Source organism: Lagenorhynchus albirostris, chromosome 4, assembly GCF_949774975.1.
Source record: "Lagenorhynchus albirostris chromosome 4, mLagAlb1.1, whole genome shotgun sequence".
NCBI classification, from domain to species: domain Eukaryota; kingdom Metazoa; phylum Chordata; class Mammalia; order Artiodactyla; family Delphinidae; genus Lagenorhynchus; species Lagenorhynchus albirostris.
In genome coordinates, this window is record NC_083098.1 from 134,260,603 (window position 1) to 134,281,209 (window position 20,607).

General features: G+C 35.0%; 2 protein-coding genes and 1 long non-coding RNA gene across 5 annotated transcripts in view; 1 reads left to right on the plus strand and 2 right to left on the minus strand.

Moving 5' to 3' along the window:
- The window catches only part of LOC132520026 (uncharacterized), an 86,372-nt gene extending 84,070 nt beyond the window's left edge, over positions 1 to 2,302 (minus strand). Inside the window, exon 1 of the long non-coding RNA XR_009540412.1 lies at positions 2,209 to 2,302. This is a non-coding gene — a long non-coding RNA (uncharacterized LOC132520026). The remainder of the gene's footprint in view (positions 1 to 2,208) is intronic.
- Positions 2,303 to 2,391: 89 nt separating this feature from the next.
- PLK4 (polo like kinase 4) lies at positions 2,392 to 19,121 on the plus strand. 3 transcript variants are annotated; one of them, XM_060148690.1, is made up of 16 exons: positions 2,392 to 2,653; positions 3,320 to 3,415; positions 4,152 to 4,247; positions 4,329 to 4,443; positions 6,639 to 7,665; positions 8,383 to 8,489; positions 10,381 to 10,748; positions 11,601 to 11,705; positions 12,079 to 12,181; positions 13,379 to 13,528; positions 14,435 to 14,568; positions 14,664 to 14,755; positions 14,907 to 15,054; positions 15,815 to 15,955; positions 17,425 to 17,531; positions 18,956 to 19,121. In XM_060148690.1, exons 1-16 carry the CDS (start codon positions 2,624 to 2,626, stop codon positions 19,056 to 19,058), a joined length of 2,922 nt encoding a protein of 973 aa, XP_060004673.1. In that variant the 5' UTR covers positions 2,392 to 2,623; the 3' UTR covers positions 19,059 to 19,121. The 3 variants fall into 3 exon arrangements, with proteins under 3 accessions (XP_060004673.1, XP_060004675.1, XP_060004674.1); XM_060148692.1 differs by having other exon boundaries at positions 10,612 to 10,748; XM_060148691.1 differs by lacking the exon at positions 2,392 to 2,653 and having other exon boundaries at positions 3,351 to 3,415; positions 4,156 to 4,247.
- The window catches only part of MFSD8 (major facilitator superfamily domain containing 8), a 69,171-nt gene continuing 53,374 nt past the window's right edge, over positions 4,811 to 20,607 (minus strand). The window contains exon 12 of the mRNA XM_060148695.1: positions 4,811 to 7,646. Within this exon, the coding sequence (XP_060004678.1) occupies positions 7,605 to 7,646 (42 nt within the window). The 3' untranslated portion in view covers positions 4,811 to 7,604. The remainder of the gene's footprint in view (positions 7,647 to 20,607) is intronic.

The window sequence follows — 20,607 nt, forward strand, 5'->3', positions numbered from 1 at the left end:
GTATCATCAGGGAAATGCAAATTAAAACAAGATGCAACTACACAGCTATTAGAATTTCTAGGCTAAAATCCAGAACAATGATAACATCAAATGCTGGTGAGGATGTGGAACAGGAATACTAATTCATTGCTAGTAGGAATGAAAAGTGGTACAGCCACTTTGGAAGACAGTTTAGAAGTTTCTTACAAAACTAAAATATACCCTTACCATAAGATCCAGCAATTGCTTTCCTTGGTATTTACTGAAAGGAGCTGAAAATATGTCCACAGAAAATCCTGCAAGTGGACATTTATAGCAGTTTTACTCAAAATTGCCAAAACTTGGAAGCAACTCAGATGTCCTTCAATAGGTAAATGGATAAATAAACTGTAATATATCCAGACCATGGAACATTATTCAGTGCTAAAAGAAGTGAGCTATCAAGCCATGAAAAGGCATGGAGGAAACTTAAATGCATATTACTAAGTGAAAGAAGCTAATCTTTAAAGGCTACATTCTATATGATTCCAACTATTCAACATTCTGGAAAATTCAAAACGAAGAAAGTAAAAAGATCAGTGGTTGCTGGGGTGGGGTGAGGGTGGTGGATAGGAGGAGCACAGAGGATTTTTAGGGCAGTGAAAATACTATAATGATGGATATATGTCATTATACATTTGTCCAAACCCATAGAATATACAACATCACGAGTGAATCCTTAGGTGAACTATGGACTTTGCATGATTATGATGAGTCAAGTAGGTTCATCCTTATTAAAAATGTACCTTTCTGGTGAGTAATGTTGATAATGGGGGAAGCTATGCATGTTTGAGAGGAGGGAGTATATGGGAACTCTCAGTACCTTCCACTAAGTTTTCCTGTGAACCTATAACCGCTCTAAAACATTCTTTTCTTTTTAAGTCGATATAATTCCTGATACTAACAGAATAAAGGATAAACACCACAACCTCCACCCCCCACCAAAAAAAAAAACCCACAATGACAGCAAATTACAGGAACTTCTGAAAGTTTAACAGCAAAAGCAAGTCTAATTGGAAGACTGGACTCTGGAACCAACCGCTCAAGCGTTGTAATATATAACCCTAAAGGAAGGATTTCCAGGAACGAAGGGAAAAGTTGACTTTCCTCTGAACAGCTTTTATACAGCTTGCAGGTAGACAAACTTACATAAACCTGATATATCCATTAATGTAGAAGAAAAGAGCTTTCCATTTAGAAACTGACCTAAGTTTGTGGAGTAGTTCTCAGTTTGTTACATATCCTTGCTGAATATCACCATCTTCTCATCTGCATAAAGTGTATCATACCAACCTCAGAGGTCTTTTTTTTTTTTAGTTATTTCTGAGATATACATTTTAAAGTAATAACAAGAATTATGACATAACATTATACAAGAACATATAAGATTTTTATAAACTTCTAAAAATTTCAGGTCTTTTTTTTTTTTTTTGCTGTACGCGGGCCTCTCACTGTTGTGGCCTCCCCCGTTGCGGAGCACAGGCTCCGGACGCGCAGGCTCAGCGGCCATGGCTCACGGGCCCAGCTGCTCTGCGGCATGTGGGATTTTCCCGGACCGGGACACGAACCCGTGTCCCCTACATCAGCAGGCGGACTCTCAACCACTGCGCCACCAGGGAAGCCCTCGGAGGTCTTTTGTGTGTGTGTGTGGTATGCGGGCCTCTCACTGCTGTGGCCTCTCCCATTGCGGAGCACAGGTTCCGGACGCGCAGGCTCACTGGCCATGGCTCACGGGCCCAGCCGCTCCGCGGCATGAGGGATCTTCCCGGACCGGGGCCCGAACCCGCGTCCCCTACATCGGCAGGCAGACTCCCAACCACTGCGCCACCAGGGAAGCCCGTCGGAGGTCTTTTTTGATCAATACATTATCGCACGTGTGTGAGAACTCTCAAATGTGTTATTCTACAGATGGCATTATAATTAATAGAAATTTACCAAAATAAATAATGGAGTCAATTTTCTTAAATCACCGTATCCATTCATTACAGATATGAAAAACTGGAGTAAGTACAGAGGTGTAAACCGGTGGTTAAGTCAGGTACTGACTTTTATCCCCTATGCTGCTCCGTCAAGTTTAAGCATTTGGAATTCAAAAATTGTTTTAAACCCTTTACAGAATTGGAAGAAGTAGCTTTTCAGACCGTGAAGTGAGTAACTGACTAGTTGTGAATATCTCATATCTTAGGCTACCTTTTTTATCCGTCTTGCGCGGGTCTTCCAAGAGCCGAACTGCCAACGCCCCCAACCAAGTTCTAGGCCGCCGAAGCACTTCCGGTCCTCGGCCCGGAGGCGAGCGGATAAGGAGCCTGCCACGCATGCGCGCCCAGGCGCAGCTTCTGCGGAACGCCCCGCCTCCTTACGTCCCCTCCAACCTCGCTAGAACGGCAACCGGCGGGAGTTTTTCAAAATGGGAGCGCGGAGGCGCCGCCCAGGCCTCGGAAGGTGCCCGGGAGACCTTTCGGTGGCTGTAGTGTCGTCGCCGGGAGCGGCGGCCTAGAGAGCCGAGCCTGATGGACGCCAAGACACGCTGCCTACTTGGAGCGCTGCCTCGAAAGGACTGCGTAAAGGGAGTTAATCCAGGGAGCACGGACCGCGGCCTGGAAATATGGCGACCTGCATCGGGGAGAAGATCGAGGTGAAAAGACTCGGCAGTCCCCAGTAGGGCGGGTGGGAGTCGGAGTGCCGGGACTCGTCGAGACCCTGGCAGGAAGGGGATAGAGCGCAGCTAACGGCTGCAGGTTGGACGCCGGAGTGCTTTGGGAGGGTCCCAACCGCCGGGGGCCCGGCTGTTTGAGGGCGGAGCGGCCCGCCCCTCTGAGACGCGGGGGCGGTGGGACAGGTGTGTTGATCGCGGCCCCGCCCTTCTGTCCCTAGACACCGCGGCTTCATGTCAGCGATCCCGCCGGAGCTGCCGCGCTAGAGCAGGGCAAGGCTGTCTTCCCCTTCTCCAAGGGGATGGCGGTTACCTCCGGCGGGAGTTGCGGCGGGATTCCGTTCAGGGCCTTAGCTCTCGGGGGCAGGCTGGGGGTGGGACGAGGATGCTGAGGCTACGCTGAGGCTGAGGAACCAGACTATTAGGGTGCTCTATCCAGAGACCAGCCTGGAAGCTCAGAGACCCACAAGGCGTCAACATGCTGTCCACCCCAGACACCTGCTGTATCGAGGTGTGATACCTGCTTGAATTTTGAATGCAAGTTCTCCTCCCGATCCATTTTAGCCTCTTTTTTCCAGCCCCTTCCTATTTTTTCTTCCTTTCTGCATCGAAAATCATTACACATATTCTTTAATTTTAACTTTTAAGGATTTTAAAGTTGGAAATCTGCTTGGTAAAGGATCATTTGCTGGTGTCTATAGAGCTGAGTCCATTCACACTGGTTTGGAAGTTGCAATCAAAATGGTAAGAATACGTTAATCAGTTTCTCACTTCTGCTTTGCAAGTAACTAGAGAGGTTTGCTACTTGAGATGTTAGAAACTCCTTACCTGCCAGCCTTTTCTTTATGCTGTAAAAAACCCATTGCTTAGGCAGAAGACAGTAGTTCCAACAGTTAAACTTAAGGATCTCTTAGGAGATCCTTAACCATGCTTAAATAAGTGTTCTATCTTTACTCATGTTCATTAGATTTGGTATCTGTTCTAATTATATGTACTTAGAGTAATTGGTAGCAGTCAAAGAACAAATAATTTGTTTATAATAAGAAGAATACACTGTGCATAGTTCTGTATTACACTGTAAAAAGCTAAAATACTATTCTTGATTGTTAGAAGTCAGTCTAATAGGAGTAACATAAGGAAATTAAGAAACACCTAAACCAGTAGGAAAAGGGAAGATTTGTTTTAAAGCTTTGCTAAATTTTATTTGTTGTTATTATCATAGATATGATGGTTGAGCTATTAAATTCTTTAAGTTGGTAGAGTGTATTAGAATGCATTGGGCAAGTTTATTGAATGTCCACCCTGTCAAGCACTTTGCTAGGTGCATGGGGAAAATAGACAACGAAATAAATTGATCTCAAAAAGAAGATAAAAGGACTTCAGAATATTTTATAGTATACTTTCTCTTTTCAAAGTTAACATGACAACTTCACATTTGAAAGTTTATCATTAACATTTAAACCTCTCATGTTATTTTTAGATAGATAAGAAAGCCATGTACAAAGCTGGAATGGTACAGAGAGTCCAAAATGAGGTGAAAATACATTGCCAATTGAAACATCCTTCTATCTTGGAGGTAAGATACAAATTTTATAAAAGTGGCCAAGGGCATTAAATTTTTCTGTATTATAATTTATTATGCCCTTTTACATTTCAGCTGTATAACTATTTTGAAGATAACAATTATGTGTACCTAGTATTAGAAATGTGCCATAATGGAGAGATGAACAGGTATATAAAAAACAGAAGAAAACCATTCTCAGAAAATGAAGGTAGGCTGTGCTTCTTTTCTTTCTTTCATTTTTCTTAAAAAAAATTGGTTTTGGAAAATACAAATTTTACTCTTTGTAGTTTTGAAGAATGTACTTTTTATAATATTTAGTAAAACTGTTTCAATTATTACTTTGGGCTATAAAAAGAGATTTTTCCCCCCCAAATTAAGAAAGTTGTTAATTCATGTAAGTAATTCAGGCATTACAGAAATAAAGTAGAAGAAGAAATTTGCTATCCATCTTTTGCCAAAACAACATTTTAAATTAAGTCATTGGTCACAGTTGAATGTGTATCTTTTCAAATTTAGAAAAAGCTTTTTAGGATGCTGTTGATGACTATAAAGTAGTTTCTAAGTCAAACACAGTACCTGTTGAAACCATTTATTATAGAAAATGTCAAACACTTAAGTTGAGACAGTAATATAATGAGCCCCTATGAACTTACCACTGAGCTTCCAAAACTATCAACTCATTGTTTCATCTGTACCCTTCTTATTCCCCCAATTCCTCAGAGTATATTGAAGCAAATCATAGACATCTTTTTATCTTTAAACAATGCAGACTTTAAAAAAAAAACAAAAAACGTAAGCACAAAGTCACTATCACACCTAATAATTCCTTACTGTCAAACACATTGTCAGTTTCAGCTTCCCCAGTTTCTTATAAGTAACTTTTTTTACGGTTCAGATCAGGATCAAGTAAGGTCCGTATATCATCACACAAATGATTGTTTTCAAATTATCTTACCCTGCTAACTGACATTGCAGGCTAAGATTGAAAGCTAAGAAAGGTGGTTGCTGATAGGCTTTTTGTCCATTTGATCTATATTTAACCCATTTGGAAAACAATTTGGTCATATGTGTTAAGAGTTAAGGAAATGTTCATATCCTTAGACTGAAAATAACACAATACATAATAAAATAAATTCATATACATATTGATGATGAGTACTGCATTTTTCATAATACTGCATAATAGTAAGGCCTTCTTAAATAAGACAACTTGCAAAAGATAGGAAGGAAATGAATTACCAATTTGACTAATTAAAATTAAGAATGTGTATGACAAAGGATACTGTCAACAAATTTAAAAGTTAAAGATAGGAAGAAAATATTTGTATAACAAATGGCTGTCCAATTAATTTTAAAATATAAGGCATGCCTTAAAAGAAAAGATAATTGTATAGGAAAATGGACAGGGGATGTAAGCAGACTGTTCACAGAAGAGAAAGTATAATTGACCAATAAACATACGAAAAGATGCTCAAAATCAGTAGTAATCATAAGAATGCCAACTAAAATAACGAGTACCATTTTTTTACCCATTGGATTGAGACTACCTAACTTCAACAAGGATATGCTTGAAAATAACAGCCTTTTGAAGGGCGATTGGCAAGGTATTAAAATACTAAATTTTATCTTTGAACCCAGTGATTCTACTTCTTGAATTTACCATAATGAAGCACCCCATTTATATGCACAAGAAAACAAGCATGTACAAGAATGTTTATTGCTATATTTTTTTATAATCTTGAAATGACCCAAATATTAATCAATAGCAATTTAACAAGATGGAGATCTATGTGTACTGACATAGAAATATCTCCAAGAAATATTGTGAAGTGGCAAAAAAAAAGTAATAAACTATATTTTTATACCATTTTTATATTTTAAAAACATTTATTACAGTGTATTTCTATAGATTTAAGTGTACATAAGCACATGGAAGAAAAGTTTAAAAGAATATATATAAACTGTTAATAGTGACTACTTTTTAGGAGGGTTTGGGAGGACATCAAAGGAAATACAGCTTGCTTTTCTTTTTTTCTCTTTTTTACAATTTGAATTATTTATGAATTGTTTAATTATAAATATTTTCTCTTTCAATGGACTTCTGGTTACCCTAGTTAACTCTGGTCACTCCCAGTTCCTATTAAAATTAAGCCTCCCTTAACTGTATTTAGAAAACTGATTAGTTGGAAAGGACAGAGTTTAAAAGGAGTGCCTAGTTGTCTTAATAGGAATTATTAAAGAATATTATGAAATTATCAGAGTGGTATTTTGGCTGGTAAAAGTAAGCTACAAACCAGTTTACTAATTGTCATACTGGCATATGTACTTGGGTTTCATGATGTATTCTAAATACTGAATCTTCAGATTTTCTAAATTGTAGTTTTAATTTTTGCATTCTAATAGCTCGACACTTCATGCACCAGATCATCACAGGAATGCTGTATCTCCATTCTCATGGTATATTACACCGGGACCTCACACTTTCTAACCTCTTACTTACGCATAATATGAACATCAAGATCGCTGATTTTGGGCTGGCCACTCAATTGAAAATGCCACACGAAAAGCACTATACTTTATGTGGAACTCCTAATTACATTTCCCCAGAAATTGCAACTCGAAGTGCACATGGACTTGAATCTGATATTTGGTCCTTGGGCTGTATGTTTTATACGTTACTTATTGGAAGACCACCTTTTGACACTGACACCATCAAGAACACGTTAAATAAAGTTGTATTGGCAGATTATGAAATGCCAACTTTTTTGTCAAGAGAAGCCAAGGACCTTATTCACCAGTTACTTCGTAGAAATCCAGCAGATCGTTTAAGTCTGTCTTCAGTATTAGACCATCCTTTTATGTCCCGAAATTCTTCAACAAAAAGTAAAGATTTAGGAACTGTAGAAGACTCTATTGATAGTGGACATGCCACAATTTCTACTGCAATTACGGCTTCTTCCAGTACCAGTATGAGTGGTAGTTTATTTGACAGAAGAAGACTTTTGATTGACCAGCCACTCCCAAATAAAATGACTATATTTCCAAAGAATAAAAATTCAAGTGATTTTTCTTCTTCAGGAGATGGAAGCAGCCTTTATACTCAGTGGGGAAATCAAGAACAAGAAACCAGTAATAGTGGAAGGGGAAGAGCAATCCAAGAGGCAGAAGAAAGGCCACATTCTCGATACCTTCGTAGAGCCCATTCCTCTGATAGATCTGGCATCTCTAATAGTCAGTCGCGAGCGAAAACGTATCCAATGGAACGATGTTACTCAGCAGAAATGCTTTCAAAATCCAAAAGACCAGGAGTAGATGAAAATGAAGAAAGATACTCATCCACAAACAGCAATGCTAATATTCTTCACTTCTTTAAAGAAAAGACATCCAATGGTTCTGGATCTTTTGAAAGACCTGATAACAATCAAGCACTGTAAGAATAATTCTATCAAAAAGCATTTTACTTTTCAATAAACATTGTATTAGCACAAACATGAAGCTGCATCTAACTAAGGGTTACCTTGTCAGATATTCCTGGGGCACTTTTAACTATGACTTCTGTTTTTTAATAGGAAGAGAATCAGAATGATGATTTTGAATTGTGGTTAAGAATCTCTTAAAATGAGTATATGTGCTCATGAATGTATTTGTAGTATGTGTTTAATACTTGGGAATTTCTAGTGTCATTTTAAATTTTATATGAAGCAGGTCTCCAGTGCGATGTATCATATATTAAACATGTCTGATTCCTAAAGTACTCTTAACAGTAACTGTACACACACACACACACACACAAATAGAGAAAGAGAAGTTGACCCTAAGTGATGAGTAATCATATTGACTGCTTCTCACATGAAGGCAAGTTTTTAGTGACTAGTGTTTTTCTTTTTCTGATCTTTGATTTTTATGTTTAAATTAAAAGAGGACAGTAGCCATATAGAAATGTCACAGTGCCATGGGCATTTTGGCATGGGAATTTAGCTTCATAGACACAATTTAGTTATGCAAATGTTGGGTTCTACAGTTAATGTAAAAATTTTTAGGTATTCATATCAGAAGAGAGCTCCCTTTTTTAGTGTTTTTTTATCTTAAAAGGTTACTACCTTTTAATTTTTTATTAGTTTATAGGAAATTTTTTTTCTTTGTTTAGCTCCAATCATCTTTGTCCAAAAAATGGAAAAACTCCTTTTCCATTTCCAGACCAGACAGCTCAGACTGAAATGGTGCAACAGTGGTTTGGGAATCTGCAAATAAATGGTGAGTTTTTAATGGACTATTTAATAAAAAGTTAATGACTTGGCCACTTACCAAGCATTGCAGTTTTCTATTTGGGTTTTCTTAAGAAAATAGTACATTTTCAATAAACTGTTACAATAATAGTAATAATTACTGTTAACACAGTTTGAGTATTTACTGTATCAGCCACTGTCCTTAATGCTTAACATATATTATTAACTTATTAATAATTCTCACAAAAACCATATGAGGAAGATACTATTATTAGCCCTGTCTTACAAATGAGGAAATAGTAGTACGCAAAGGTTAATTTGCCAAGCTGCACTGTCCATAAATACAAGAGAGAGGAGTCTAACCCAAGCAGTCTGGCTCAGAGACTTTACTCTTAACCCCTCCGCTCTTGCAGCCTCTCTGTAATAAGTACCTACTATCAGTGCCTATAAAATAATCAAAAGATGGTTGACTTTATTTTTAAGTAGAAGGTGATGTGGATCATCATAGTGTACCAATGGGACCTCACATACACTAAAATACACAGCTACTAAAACCTAAACATTTTTAAACAGCTTTCATCCAAGTCATTATTTTATTTATAGATACAGAGTTTGAAAGTTAAACATTTCTCATTATTGAACATGACATTCACAGAAGGTGGGTTGGAAAATAATGATGAAAGAGAATAAAAAAGAAACATGGAGAGGAGGAGAGAATTTTTTACTAAGTATCATGTTACCTCAGACAAGTACGTAATATGGCTGTAATTTAAGCATAGAGTTATGTCACCTCAAGAGTCTATTTTTTTATGTATATTATTTTCAAGGGCCCAAAAGAGAATTAATCTTCTCATGTGTACTTGTTAAAGATGATAATTCAAGTTTATGTTTTTTAAAACTACAGAACTGCCATGTGCTTAATCTTGCACTTAACCTTCTATTGTGTTTATAGATACTTTTATTTGGTAAACATGGACATGTCTGAAGTAACTTTGTTTATAATACTCTAGTAGTGCTGCTACAATTTTAAAGTATATTATTTGATGTAGGATATTTTCTGTCATAATGGGAATTATGGAGGGAGGCACTTAAAAGTCATTTAACGGGAAAGCTGAGATATAGATTTTTACAGTTTAGCATTAGAAAAATTGCCTTACAAAGTTTTATATAGTCTAATCATTTTAAGGGCTTTAAAAAAAATAATGTTCCCATGTGAACTCTAAAACTATATAAAATTTAAATGGATAAAGTTCAAGAACTGTTTTAGAAATGTGGGTACAAATACATTTATAATAAGTATTAATAATAAACCTATTTCATATATTTTAGAGTGTTTTGGTTTTAGTTGCATATTTTGTAAGTAAAGATGAAATAGTCCTTAGCTTAAAGAGAGTGAATTTACATGTTATGTAGAATGATTACCTGGGAACTCCTCTCAAATCTATTATTTGTTGCAGCATTGGCAGTTGCTTTAGTATTAGTAAGTGACCCTAGGTGACTAGTTTTTGCTTTGATTGAAACATTAATTTCATATTAATATCTTTTCTTTCTTAGTCTTAGACTAAAGGTATTCCTTTGCAGTCTGGCTTAAAATGTCCTTTTAAAGTCACTTTTATTATGCCATATCTTTTTGTTGGTTTTTTTTTTTGGCCGAGCCGTGCAGCTTGTGGTATCTTATTTCCCCAACCAGGGATTGAACCTGGGCCCTTGGCAGTGAAAGCGCCAAATCCTAACCACTAGACCACCAGGGAATTCCCTTATGCCGTATCTTAAACTGAAAAATTACAAGCTTTTTTTAAAACTAGATTTCTTTTGTTCCTCAGGAAAAAAGAATGCTATTGTAACCAGCATGACATTGTTTTGTGTAGACTTGACTTTTTAATTATTCACTAAATTGCTTTATTCTATGTATATTATAGCTCATTTAAGAGAAACTACTGAGTGCAACAGCATTAGCCCAAACAGAGATTTCCAGGGCCATCCAGATTTGCAGGACACAACAAGAAATGCCTGGACTGATATAAGAGCCAAAAAGAGCCCTGATGCTTCTGATAATGCGCATTCTGCAAAACAGTTGAATACCATGAAATACATGACTGCATTTCACAGTAAACCTGAGATAATTCAACAAGAATCTATTTTTGGCTTAGATCCTTCTTCCGAACAAAGCAAGACGAGGGGTGTGGAGCCACCATTGGGGTATCAGAAACATACATTACGAAGCATTACATCTCCTTTGACTGCTTACAGGTTAAAACCAATCAGACAGAAAACGAAGAAGGCTGTGGTATGTCTATTATTTTTCTAGATCACTGGATTATATTTTCCTTGAGTATATGGTTTCTGGTATCAAACATAATAATATCTTTTCAGTTCCCTATAATGTCCCTGTATGTTTGATACGTACTTGATAAACTCACTTAAAAGAGACTGGGTATTTATGGGAAAATAGCTATTGTTTCCTTCTGGGTACTTTAAGAATGGTGAATTGATAGTAATCTTTGAATTTTAAATTATTGATAATGAAAAACATTTAAAAGTAATACTGGCTAAATACTGTGTTAAATATTATCCACAATCCTAATAACTAAGTTAATATTTAATACTATCTTTTGCTTTTGTTTTCATTGTTTCTACATTTAATCTAGTCTCAAAAAGATAAACTAGAAAATATCACTTTTTTTAACATCTGAAACTATTTAAAGAAAAGGAGTATGCACAAAATTAAGTACAGCATTTTTTTTTTAATGTCATGTGTGCATTGGGAATGGTGATTTTGATTTTTTAATTCTGTCTTCATCCTGTTTGTCCCTGTTTTCCCTTTCACCCAGTCTTGCCTTTATTTGGCGTGTTATTGTCTTTTCAAGCCCTTAAATTCTCCACCCTACCTTCTGCTTTCTTTCTGTTCACTGGTTATCATTTCACACTTCATTATACCTTCTTTCCTTTGCTCCTTATGTTTCACAGTTGTGCTGAAATACACCTGTGGTCTAGACAATTGCAGTGAAGCGGCTATTTGATTTTTACTTTAATTTTTGTTTCTGCCATGGTTAAGTACTTTTCTCTTAACTAATATGTATGTCAGAACTGTTCTGGTAAATAAGAGAATTGTTACTGATTTTAGTTTTTTTTTTTTTAGGTGAGCATACTTGATTCAGAGGAGGTATGTGTGGAGCTTCTAAAGGAGTATGCATCTCAAGAATATGTGAAAGAAGTTCTTCATATATCTAGTGATGGAAATATGGTAATGTGGATTTCCTTTATTATCTTGCAGCTTTATCACTTAAGCATTTATCATTCCATTCGTTCTATAATGATATTTAAAAAACAACTTTTAGTCGCTTTTCCTAATATGATAGTATCTCTGGAATTCAAAAACTAAAATAGTATACTACATACCTTTACATAAATTAGTGTGGTGTAAAAAATAATTATAACCAGGAACAAAATCTAAACTTTAGGCTTAAGTTTAAAAAGCAAAAAAATTACTTTTAGAGAATATTTAGCATTTTCAATAAAAATAATATACATGTGAGCTCTTTTTATAATTTTAGTAACAAAATATAGTGCTCTAACTTAAAGGCATATAATCAGAATTCTTAAAAATTTTTTGCCAGATCACTATTTATTATCCAAATGACGGAAGAGGTTTTCCTCTTGCAGATAGACCGCCCTCACCTACTGACAACATCAGTAGGTACAGTTTTGACAATTTACCAGGTATGTAAATTTACCAGGGAATAAATTTAGATAATGGATTTATATATACATAAACTCTATGCTGTGGGTATCATAAATTGTAAATATTTTGGCTTCAGTTGGGATGCAGGTTATGTTCTTATAACTTTATATCTGGTGAGATGTGCTATACCTTACTAATCCAATATTTAGTCATATTCTGTGTTATAATGGTATTTTATTGTTTACTTAAGTAAAAACTAACTAGAATATTAGTCATGTGTCACACAAATATAATTTGTACACTTGTATAGTTACAATTTGTCTAGAATCATGTTAAAAATTCAACATGAAGTATCTGGTTTTTGACTTTTGAAATCATTACTGTGCTACATAATGATCACTTGTAATTGTGGTTAACTAAATTAGCTTAGCTTCTGGATATTATGAATTGGGAAATTAACTACTGAGTAGTAAGACTTCCCTAAGGTAACTTAGAAGCAAATAAGAGAACCTATCTAATCTAACTCTGTTAGAAATTAAGACACATAGCAAGACTATCAAATATTATAAATGACCATAGTTACAGGGAACTGCTAAAATTTACTACTCTATGTTTTACTAATATAAAAAGTGCTACATTTCTTTTCCTAAAGTCATTTGGTTCTGATATCTCAGGTAGAACTCTTTTCATTTCATTTATTAAAACTTTCCTGGAGTCATTATCTTACTTTTAATAAGGAGTCAGTGATTCAAAGTAAGAGATTTTTAAAATAATCATGAGACTGGGACTTCCCTGGTGGTCCAGTGGTTAAGACTTCACCTTCCAACGCAGGGGGTGCGGGTTCTATCCCCTGGTCGAGGAGCTAAGATCTCACATGCCTCATGGCCAAAAAACCAAAACAGAACAGAAGCAATGTTGCAACGAATTCAATAAAGACTTTAAAAATGGTCCACATCAAAAAAATCTTTAATAAATAATCATGATACTAATCATCAGATTTTGTTATATACTTCTTAGGAATTTTATTATACTGTCTTTAGTTTTCATTAAAATAGTAGACTTACATCTCTAAAATATTTTTATTTGGGTAATGGAACTGTTAACTTTGGGTAATGGGAGTATTAACTTTCGACTTGAATTTTTGAGGAAGAGTAGAAATAAATGTTAGACTGTTACGGAATTTATGTCAACACTTTATTCCCTAATGTTAGGTAACTTTTGTTTTCTCTCCCTAGAAAAGTACTGGCGAAAATATCAATATGCTTCCAGATTTGTGCAGCTTGTAAGATCTAAATCTCCCAAAATCACTTATTTTACAAGATATGCTAAATGTGTTTTGATGGAGAATTCCCCTGGTGCTGATTTTGAGGTTTGGTTTTATGATGGTAAGTGCCATTTAGAAATGGTAATTTTTTTCCCTTTAGTTTGTAACTTAGTAGTTGTGGGGTTTTTTGGTTTTTTGTTTGTTGTAAATTCAACACAATGAGATTTATTTATTTATTTTATTTATGGCTGCGCTGCATGGCTTGCGGGGTCTCAGTTCCCCGACCAGGGATTGAACCCAGGCCACAGCAGTGAAAGCTCTGAATCCTAACCACTAGACCACCAGGGAACTCCCCAACACAGCGAGGTGTGTGTGTGTGTGTGTGTGTGTGTGTATCCATACATAAAAATTACACAGCACACTATACTATATGTCAAATGTTAATCAAAATTTATATATACTTGCTTGTAAACAATTTATTTTCTAATGTGTATATTAATTCTCTTTCCCCTTTTGGCTCCAGTTTAACAACATTCTGATTGATATTATAAAAAAATAACATGAAATAAACAATATCCTGTTTCTTACTAGAAATTTAAACGGACACATACCAAATTTTTAGGATAATAAATATCACAAAAGGATAAGGTTGAACCAGAGAATTTTATTTTCTAAATCTATAAAGATGTTTACTTTTTAATTTGTAAAGTTTCCTCCTTTAAGGGACACATAGTACATGCACCCACACAGTACACATAATTATAGCTGTCCTTCACTTATGTTTTTGTATGAGAGTAGTGGTTTTTTAAAAATATAAAAGTATCAAACTTAAGCCAGTTATATGCGGAAAAGAAAAATGGCCTTTATTTTTTGAATACTACTTTGAGAGCCTCATTTTATTAATGGCCAATAAGTGAATATAAATGTTACCTTGATCTGGGAGTCATTATGTACTGGGGTATGATAATGAATATAAATCTAGTAATACTTAAAGAAATAATAAAGGGTTTTCTGCTTAATTTTTAAGGAGCAAAGATACACAAAACAGAAGATTTAATTCAGGTGATCGAAAAGACTGGCAAATCTTACACCTTAAAAGGTGAAAGTGAAGTTAATAGCTTGAAAGAGGAAATAAAAATGTATATGAACCATGCTAATGAGGTATGTACCGACTTTTAGTAGGTTTTTTCTTACCAATTAATAATAATACAAATGACATAGATGAAGTAATGACAGAAAGCACTCTTTTGAAATAGGGCCACCGTATTTGTTTAGCACTGGAATCCATAATTTCAGAAGAGGAAAAGAAAAGTGGAAGTGCTCCCTTTTTCCCAATAATTGTAGGAAGGTAAATGTTTGAAAATTTATTAAATATGGCTAAAATGTGTAGAAATGTTTTTTTAAAAAAAACAGTTTAATGTTTACATTATGAACATTCTTTTGTTTTCTATAAATTGAAAGCTTTAAAAGAATGTATTTGACATATCTTTCTCCTTCAGAAAACCTAGTAGTACTAGTTCACCTAAGGCCTTAACACCTCCTCCTTCTGTGGATCCAAACTACCCAATGAGAGAGACACCATCTCTGAATAGAATGATCATAAATAGTGCAGCTTCTCCAAAACAGGCACCAATACTTAATCCTTCTGTAAGTAAATATATGTCACTTCTGTACTTTAAACTCTTCAATGATTGCCTAATGTCCTTGATATCAAACTAAAACACCCTACTGTGGCCTTACTATCACCTACCTACTTTTCCAGTCTCATCCTGAGCTACCCCACACTCTCTGTGCCTAGTTCCTTGATTAAGCCAAACTCTCAGGGCCTTTTCACATGCTCTTCACTTGACCTGGAACTCTTTTCCTGAACCTCTTAATGGCTAATTCTTTCTCATCTTTCAGGACTCAGTTTAAATATTACCTCAGCAAGGCCTAACCTGACTCCTCTGGGAAAAAGCTAAATATATTAACATATATATTGTTTTATTTTTGCTAGTAAAATATCATTAACTGCCTTAATATCCATGATAGAATCATGGTTAAACAAACTTATATTTTTATTCAATGAACTATCATGTCAATAAAAACTATATAGCAATGTAGTAAAATGCAAGATTAAAGAAATCTCTGTATTCACACACACAAACATACATACTATAATTGAAGCTATGAAAAATTATACCTTGGGAAAAAAAGACAAAAGAAATCTACCAAAATCAAAACAGTAGTTCTGTGATTTTTTTTCCTATTTTATACTTTTCCAATTTTCTGTAATGTGATTGTATTTTTTTTAATTTTGTCCTTTAAAAATTAATTTAAGATAATGAAAATCTGGTCATCATCTACTTTTGCTGAAGTTGGCTTATTAGAATGCTAAGGAATAATATCTTTCTTTCATTATTTGTAGATGGTTACAAATGAAGGACTTGGCCTTGCAGGTGCAGCTTCTGGAACTAACAGCTCTCCTAGTAGTCTAAAAGATTGTCTCCCTAAATCAGCACAACTTTTCAAGTCTGTTTTTGTGAAAAATGTCGGTTGGGCTACACAGGTGAGAAGTTAGATTTCTCTTTGCAAGACAGTTTTTACACTTTTTGCATTGATTATATCATTAATAATTTTCACATTTTTTTATTTGTATACAGATGGAAAGCTCTAGATATTGTTGATAACAAATTGCCTGCTAGGGCCTAAGTGACCTGCTTGCCATTTTTTTTTTTAATTAATTTATTTATTTTTGGCTGTGTTGGGTCTTCATTTCTATGTGAGGGCTTTCTCTAGTTGCGGCAAGCGGGGGCCACTCTCCATCGCGATGCGTGGGCCTCTCACCATCGCGGCCTCTCTTGTTGCGGAGCACAGACTCCAGACGCACAGGCTCAGTAGTTGTGGCTCACGGGCCTAGTTGCTCCGCGGCATGTGGGATGTTCCCAGACCAGGGCTCGAACCCGTGTCCCCAGCATTGGCAGGCAGATTCTCAACCACTGCACCACCAGGGAAGCCCTTGCCATTTCTTTTTAAAGTAGAGGTCATGATGATGGCTAAACATTAGGATTTGAGAATGTCCAGGGCATCGTAAGTTTTAGAAAGTATTTGTAATCTATATTAATAGAGTAATTTTTATTTGGCAGAAAAGAATTTTTGCATTTAAAAATTAGGTCTACATTGAGTTTCAAACTTAAAGAATTTTATGTAGGTGTAAACTTAGATTTGTATATTTTCTGAAAGCTTGAACTTTGGAGATGTTTGAGCACAGCACATGTAATTTTTACTTAACAGTGAAGTAAAATATAGCCTAGTTCTTTATGGGGGGTAGGAAATATCGGGAAGGGATCTCAGCATTTGTTGAGTACATGCTATGTGGTACCATGTTTTCCACATACATTGTCTCATTTCCCAAAATAAAACCTAGTAAAGTTGATGTTATCGCCTTTCATAGATAGTAAAATTATGGCTCATAATGGATGGTTGACTTGCACATTCCTACTAGTTTGCAGAATCTGGATGTAAACCCAGGTCTATTTGATTCCAGTGTCCATGTCTTCTCTGTACTCTGTTTGGAGTGGCACATTGTAAACATCAGTGACTAAAGAAACCAATTTCAAAAGCAAAGATGTAACATTCTCAAGCAGAATAGAAATTCTTTTGGCCTAAGAACAAAGAATAGAGGGAAATTCTAATTTAAGAAAGTGTTGCTTGGTTATTTCCTAAATCTCTTCTTGGTTAGAAATACTATGGGAAAGGAAAAAAAAAAAAGGTTGCTTAGATAGCCTAGTGGAAATGAATGGGAAACAGGATTTATGTAGAATAATTTTAATTTATGATGCCCTATCCATTAAAGGAATAATCTGAAAAAGATATGAATATTCTCAAATGTTACTACCATCACAGCCCCAAATTTGTAGTTACCTGAAGGGTTGTTTTGTTTTCTTTTTAAACTATATGAAAATCCTTTTAAACATGAGTACCTTTTAAGAACTTCATATCCTCTGTAGTAATTTTGCTTGCTTATTACTTTTCTAGTTAACTAGTGGAGCTGTGTGGGTTCAGTTTAATGATGGGTCCCAGTTGGTCGTGCAAGCAGGAGTGTCTTCTATTAGTTATACATCTCCAGATGGTCAAACAACTAGGTAAGTTCTTAAAATACTGGTTGAGATTCAGCTCTTTGCTCTAATTTTGTTTTATCTATATGATGAAATAAATGACTTAATAAAGTTACTATTTTCATGTTGACAAAGTTCATATTATTATTTAAACTGTTAAATATTCATAGCAGCTCATATAGTCTAATGCATATTTTATGAGTGTTTACAGGAATGCAGGGTAATTGGTATGGATTATCCACTCCAAGTGGTTAGACTCCTTTAGCCTTCTTATTCCTTCAGTCTAACTAGGTTGGCCCTTTTCATAAGTAATGGACTTCTAAGTTCAAATATACTTAGAAAATTTACATAAAAGAACATAGAAACAAGGAAGCTTTCTTTTAAAAGGTAACCAGATTATTTTTCCCAAATGAAAGGCTGTATCCCCTGATCTAATGTAAAGTGATTAATGTTAAAAGACTTTTTTGAATGTATATATTCATTCTAAATGAGGATGTATGCCAGGCTAATAAGTATGCTAACAAGGAGGATCTGGGAATAGTAACAATAAGCAGTAGTTTGGTCTCCACATTTCAAACCATAACCTACTGAAAAGAGGTAGGGTGCCGACAGTACCAGTACAAACATGCTACTTTATGAAAAGTGCATATTGTAGAGAAAATACTTGGTACAAATATAACTTGTGGATATCTACCAACTGCTTTTGTGTGTATATATGCAGTACCATCATTTAAAGAACTCATAAAGTGAGAGGTTTTGTCAAATCAACTCTTTCAAATGATCCAGAAAGTGGAAAGATACAGATATAAAATGGGTAGAACCCATGTTCAGAAGATAAAAGTTCAGATTTTACTTGATATGGTCATTTGGAAATTTTTAATATTTAATAGAAATGTATTTATAATGTGTTTAGCTTAGTATTTTCTTTAAATTAGGGTCTTCAATTTAATGAAGAATCCAGATTTTCAGCTTGCTTTAGAAATTATAAAGTCTGTTCAAGTTTTTTGACCTAATTTTCTTTTTATTATTTAAATACATTTAGAAATTGGTCTATTTTAAAAGGAAACAGGGACTTCCCTGGCGGTCCAGTGGTTAAGACTTCACCTTCCAATGCAGGGGGCTGTAGGTTCAATCCCTGGTCGGGGAGCTGGGATCTCACATACCTCGCAGCCAAAGAATAAAAACATAAAACAGAAGCAGTGTTGTAGCAAATTCAATAAAGACTTTAAAAAAAATGGTCCACATCAAAAAAATCTTTAAAAAATCTTTAAAAAATAAGTAAAGGAAACAAATTGAGTATGCTTAATTTAAGTATCTAATAATTTTGTATGATCTCTCTGAAGTGCCTTTGCCATTGAAGAATTACTAAAAAATATAATGTGACTTTTGGTACTCTTACAAACCAGGTGACTAAGTTATAATTTTATCTTTTTCTCTTTTGCTTCACTTAGGTATGGAGAAAATGAAAAATTACCAGAATACATCAGACAGAAATTACAGTGTCTTTCTTCCATCCTTTTGATGTTTTCTAATTCAACTCCTAGTCTTCATTGATTAAAGCTCCTTTTAGATATATATATGTTTAATAAATAACGTTTTTGTTGGCTTTCAAGTAAAGTGACTTTTTTCATTTTAAAAAACTTCTTCAGAAAGCCCTTCTATAAAAGAGAATTTTAATCTATACCATAACAGATGTATTCTAATGAGAGAACAAAGCAGAATGAAACTTGAGTCACTTACAAAATGTGGTCGTAGACTAAAATAGGACACCTAACTTTGCTCTTAGAACATATACTCCTAAAATTACTGTGTTCACATATTTGTATTGAACAATCTTTTAAAGCAAAAATATAAATGGTGTGTGGTATATTTGTGCTTTTATTTTTTTCCCTACTTCTTAGACATGTTAAGAATCATGGACAAAACATGCTGGAGTTTCAGAATTTTGAACATGTAAATAATGTGTATTTATGTTACAAGTAACATATGTAAACATGTGTATTTGTTTTATATTTATTTTTGTAGCACTAGTTTGTGATGAAACATTTCTGAAAATGCATTTTATTAAAAAATAATAAATACAGTGTTACTTTATCTTTTGATTTATTTAATTAAATACTTAATTTAGGGACTTCCCTGGTGGTGCAGTGGTTAAGAACCCACCTGCCAATGCAGGGGACATGGGGTTCAATCCCTGGTCCGTGAAGATCCCACATGCTGCAGAGCAACTAAGCCCGTTCACCACACCTACTGAGCCTGCGCTCTAGAGCCCACAAGCCACAACTACTGAGCCCACATGCTGCAGCTGCTGAAGCCTGCACGCCTAGAGCCCGTGCTCTGCAACGAGAGAAGCCACCGCAATGAGAAGCCCGCACACCGCAACGAGTAGTAGCCCCCGCTTGCTGCAACTAGAGAAAGCCCGCGTGCAGCAATGAAGACCCAACACAGCCAAAAGTTTTTTTTAAAAAAGAAAAATATATAATTTAAAATAATTTACATAGTAAACTCATTTTTAGTTTTTTTGCCTGTTTAAGACCCAATTAAATTTTTTAAATTAATTTTTCAAATGGTAAGTACATTGTTTCTCTACCTTTATCTGAAAATATCTGTATATTTTAATGATAAACATTTTAACACTGAAGACCTCAACAATGCAATTAACTAACATGAGGAAAAAGAATATTTGATAGTGGGACAGCAATTCTTAATGAAATACTCAAGGTAAAATAGGAATAGAATGAAACTACTTAAATATAAAGACTGTTAATGCTTCCTGCTGATTTTTATAATCAGAGAAATATTGGAGCCAATTCCATTAAATAGTCAGGAATACCCAATGTCACAATTATTCAGCATTGTTTTGGAGGTTCTTACCTACGGCAATGAGAAGAAAAATAATAATTTGTAACATAAGTTGCACAGTTAATAAAAAAAGACAACCCAATAAAAAAATAGGCAAAAGATATGAACAGATAATTCACAAAGGAGAAAATCCATATAATGAATCAAAATCCATATAATATACTCAACCACATCTGTAGTTGGAGAAATACAAGATTAAAACAAAAATCATTTCCCTTTATGAAAGATTTGTAAAAAAAAA